At 36.4% G+C, this 4,288-nt stretch overlaps 1 protein-coding gene across 1 annotated transcript; it reads left to right on the top strand.

Annotated features, from left to right (window-relative positions):
- The first annotated feature begins 225 nt into the window (after positions 1-225).
- LOC106776358 (ribose-phosphate pyrophosphokinase 4) lies at positions 226-4,005 on the top strand. The gene is made up of 7 exons (XM_014663792.2): positions 226-727; positions 1,317-1,632; positions 1,760-1,855; positions 2,163-2,231; positions 2,394-2,522; positions 2,638-2,737; positions 3,526-4,005. Exons 1-7 carry the CDS (start codon positions 321-323, stop codon positions 3,657-3,659), a joined length of 1,251 nt encoding a protein of 416 aa, XP_014519278.1. The 5' UTR covers positions 226-320; the 3' UTR covers positions 3,660-4,005.
- Positions 4,006-4,288: the final 283 nt, after the last annotated feature.

Genomic DNA, 4,288 nt, shown 5'->3' with positions numbered 1-4,288 from the left:
TAATTAAAATATTTTTTTATCTTACTTTACAAAATAAAAATAATTTATAGTTTATTTATTTATAAATAAAATGTTAATTCTCAAAATTATCTTGATCTTAATATTATTTATTATTTTAAGCCAAGAGAGTTGACTGGATTTCTATTTTTCATTTAAGACTCTTAGCTTTTTACTCAAAAACATAATAATTATATTTAGTAGTGTTTTATGTTTTATCCTTTTGTGAAATACAATATTTTACCAAACATACAAATCTTTTCCAACGTCCCCTTAAACAGAAAGCGATCTGCGAGTGAAGAACCGGACGGTGACCGCCGACAATGGCGGCCACCACACCCCCTCCGTCTTTGTCGCTCCCATCGAATAAACCTTTCTCACTCAAACGCTCTGACTTTCTGTTTCACCCCTCTAACAACAACAACAACAACAACAAATCCCTTTTCTCTTTCAATTCGAATCTGAGGTGCGAGATCAAAGGCTTCGAGGGTCATCGCCGCTGGACATTTGACCGTATCTCCGACATGAACAAAGACTCCACCGCTCTCTCCAATTCCAGCACCAACCCTTCTTCTCCGTTGGTTTCTGTCCCTGCTGTCACCTCTGCTTCCCAATACCCCACCAAAAATGCCAAAAAGGTTGTCCTTTTCTTCTGCGCCGAGACCAAGGCCCTCGCCGAGAAAATCGCCGCCGACTCTGACGCCATCGAGCTTCGCACCATCTCTTGGGGGTTCGTCCCTTCTCCCTCACGCTGCATTTCTCACCATGCATGATGCATCCGCTGCTCCTCTGTTTTCTTTGGTTTTGATTTTGACCAATGTGGTGATTTGTGTTAGTTTTTCGTCTAATTTGAGTGTCCCATTCGGGTGAATTGCTCTATTGTGTTGGAATTGATGTCATGGTGGTGCAATTTAGGAACTTGGAACTACCCATTACGGTTATACTGTCCCGTTTCTGTATTCCATCAGCTTCTAGTGCCCCGTTTGCCTAAATTTCTTTGTTGGGCTAGAATTGATGTTTCCGTGGTGGCAATTTAGGAACTTACATCTCATTCTTTCTTTGTATGATAGGTATTAACCGTGTTATATATTTGCATTGCATGCATTAAATGGCTTTTCATTTAGTACTTCCACTGGAGTAAGAGCTTTTGTTAGAGTATATAGCATTATATAATGCTGCCCTATTGTGAATCTTGATGCCCGAGAATGAAGCTTAAAGCCCGTTTATTCTGGGTTGTATTTTTTTTTCTTGCTAGTTTGCGGTATGAGTGAATTGTTTGGTTTGTTTCACTGAAGTACTTTGTGCACCTGAAAACTCAGCAAGTTTCCTGATGGCTTCCCCAACATTTTCATTCCTAATGCCCAAGGAATTCGCGGGATGCATGTGGCTTTTCTGGCCTCATTCAGTTCTCCAGCAGTGATTTTTGAGCAGATTCCTGTTATTTATGCATTGCCAAAACTATTCATTGCTTCATTTACCCTTGTCCTTCCGTTTTTCCCAACGGGCACATCAGAGCGTATGGAGGATGAAGGAGATATTGCCACAGCTTTTACTTTGGCCAGACTTTTGTCGAACATACCCATTTCTAGGGGAGGACCTACCAGTCTGGTGACGTTTGACATTCATGCCTTGCAGGTCTAATATTTGTGGAATTGCTTTTGACAATTGTTTTTTTGGGTGGTCTGTATCATGTTTTCCTTGTCTTTCTTTGTCAGTTGTGAAATTCCTGACTATAATTGTTTGATTATTTGTGGCAATTCAGGAGAGATTCTACTTTGGTGATAACATTTTACCATGCTTTGAGAGTGGGATACCATTGCTGAAAAGAAGGCTCCAGGATCTTCCTGATTCTGATAATGTGAGGATTTCACCTGTATTATTTCTTCTCTTTCAGGCTCTGTGTTCCTGTATAGTTTTCTCATGTGCACGTGAATTTTGATAATGGAAATTATGTTTTGACTTAGGCAGATGAGTAAAGCTCTTCCTAAAAGACTAATCTATTAAGTAGAACTGCATCACAAAGGACTCACTCATAACAAGTTACTGATCTTTTCTAACTTTAAAGTTATAAAAAAAGATTGTATATTAGTTATTCAAGTGAATGAGAAACATTGCTTTTATACTATCGCATAATAAGTAACAACTTTGGTTTTCTTCTTTCACAGATAGCAATTGCTTTTCCCGATGATGGTGCATGGAAACGATTTCATAAGCAACTGCAGCATTTTCCAACGGTATTGAATATGGTTAATCTAACAAAGTTTCTCAAGTTCAGTAAAAGTTATAAATATCACACTGATATCAGTCTTGCAGCTACCAATTTGAAGTTTGAAACATTGACTAACTTGCTTTGGTGGTTCCATCTATTAACACTCACTTACACAATGGATATGCAGATAGTATGTGCAAAAGTTCGGGAAGGAGATCAAAGGATAGTTCGTATTAAGGAGGGAGACCCTAGGGGTCGTCATGTTGTGATTGTTGATGATTTGGTTCAATCAGGTGGAACTTTGATAGAGTGTCAGGTATAAATGTGTATGTGGGTTATTACATGGCACAAAAGGTGGAATCTTACATAGTTCTAATTATTCTATCAAAGATGCTTTTGTCTTGTTAATTCATTAATTTGTCATCTTTCAGAAAGTCTTGGCAGCTCATGGAGCATTGAAGATTAGTGCTTACGTGACCCATGGTATTTTTCCAAATAATTCATGGGCACGCTTTGAACACGATAATGGGGGTAATGCCTGATTTACTTTGTTCATTAAGCCATGATCATTGATTTTCTTTGTTATAAAGAAAAATAACTTTATCTAAAGTATTTGTAAATTTATAATACGAATTGATGAACTTCTCGTTCATCCGAATATAGGCGCCACATGTTAACATCTTTTCTTACATCGATTTAATTTAATTAAATTTCTTGTAACTTTTTCTTTATTATTTTCCTTTTAGTGGGTTAATAACAAGTTCTTCTAAAAACATGTAGTCAATTGTTACATACCTTCAAGGTCGGTCCCCTCTGGCTTGAGCCCTTTAACTTATATTATGCACAAATGGGCTGAACCCACAACAGATATCCAATCTCCTCTCTTTTATATCATTGACCTTCTTTTCATCATGATTTTATTCTTATACTCAAGTTTCTAGTTTTTTTTTTTTTTTTTTTCCAAGGTCTAGTGTCATTAACTCTATTAGAGTTGCTAGTGGAATAGGCACTTAGATGACTTATCTTGGTGTCTGATTACTTATTTAATTTGGTAGAGTTTCAACATATCAGGAAGAGCAGGGGCTCTCTTATTCTATTATGAAACCATTCTTGTTGTAATTGAACACTCACAAATGTAGTATTGTTGTCAGGAAACAGTAATTAACATTAAATTCTGTAATGTTAAAACGAATGTAGAAGATATTCTTCCATGTGTTAACAACACTTGTATTTCATCAAATAATATTCTATGAAGTTAATGGCTTACTGTTTACACTTTTATTTTCTCACCTTCAACCATTTCTAACTTTCATGCACAGGGCATCCAGAGACTGCATTTACTTACTTCTGGATCACAGATTCATGCCCCTTAACAGCTAAAGAGTTGATGAATAGGCCACCATTTGAGATTCTCAGCCTTGCAAGATCCATATCTGCCAGTCTTCAAATCTGAAGGGGACTTCATTTCATGCTCAAAATAAAACGGAGAAAAAGGAAAAAAAAGAAAAGAAAAGATCCTTTAATGAGACTCTTACCAAAGTTGAGTTCTTGGACTTCAGGATGTGGCTTATAGCAAGAGTTAATAAGACTCTTACCAAGGTTATTGCTGCGATAACTACTTGGGCTGCATTGATTTATCCAAAGCTTGCTGTTGTGTTATAAATACGTACTCTATCTTGTGGATTTTGGTAGCTTCAGTCGCTGTATGATCCTTGATATATGAAACTTTAAGAGCCTACTCTACTTTTAAAACTAAATAAATTATGATTTCAATGTCCATCTTTGAAATCTTGCCGGAACATTTTGAGGATCTAAATTTTCAATTGCCAGAACAATGCTTCATTTTAGTTAATGATTGTTTGAGGTACTAACATCAGAGGCTGCCATAGATTTGGTTAATGATTGTTTGCACAAGTTTGCCCACCTTATGATTGGCTGGTTGACCAATACCAATAATGACCTAATTGAAAGACAGAAGAAACTAATAGTGCTGTGTACTTTAATTTATATAATGAGTGCCTCTAATTTTTGTAACCTTTTTATTAAAAATAATAAAACTAAATCAAAAGAACTAAAATTGAG

The sequence above is a fragment of the Vigna radiata genome, chromosome 11 (assembly GCF_000741045.1).
Source record: "Vigna radiata var. radiata cultivar VC1973A chromosome 11, Vradiata_ver6, whole genome shotgun sequence".
NCBI lineage: Eukaryota > Viridiplantae > Streptophyta > Magnoliopsida > Fabales > Fabaceae > Vigna > Vigna radiata.
Note: the sequence above shows the minus strand (reverse complement) of the source record. Positions and strands in the feature narration are given on the sequence as shown.

Excerpts from the sequence above, each read along its gene's own strand:
- LOC106776358 (XM_014663792.2), top strand. The coding sequence starts at position 321 with ATGGCGGCCACCACACCCCCTCCGTCTTTGTCGCTCCCATCGAATAAA. Across the intron at positions 1,633-1,759 it reads TTGACATTCATGCCTTGCAG|GAGAGATTCTACTTTGGTGA; the intron begins GTCTAATATTTG and ends GTGGCAATTCAG. Across the intron at positions 2,232-2,393 it reads AACTGCAGCATTTTCCAACG|ATAGTATGTGCAAAAGTTCG; the intron begins GTATTGAATATG and ends ATGGATATGCAG.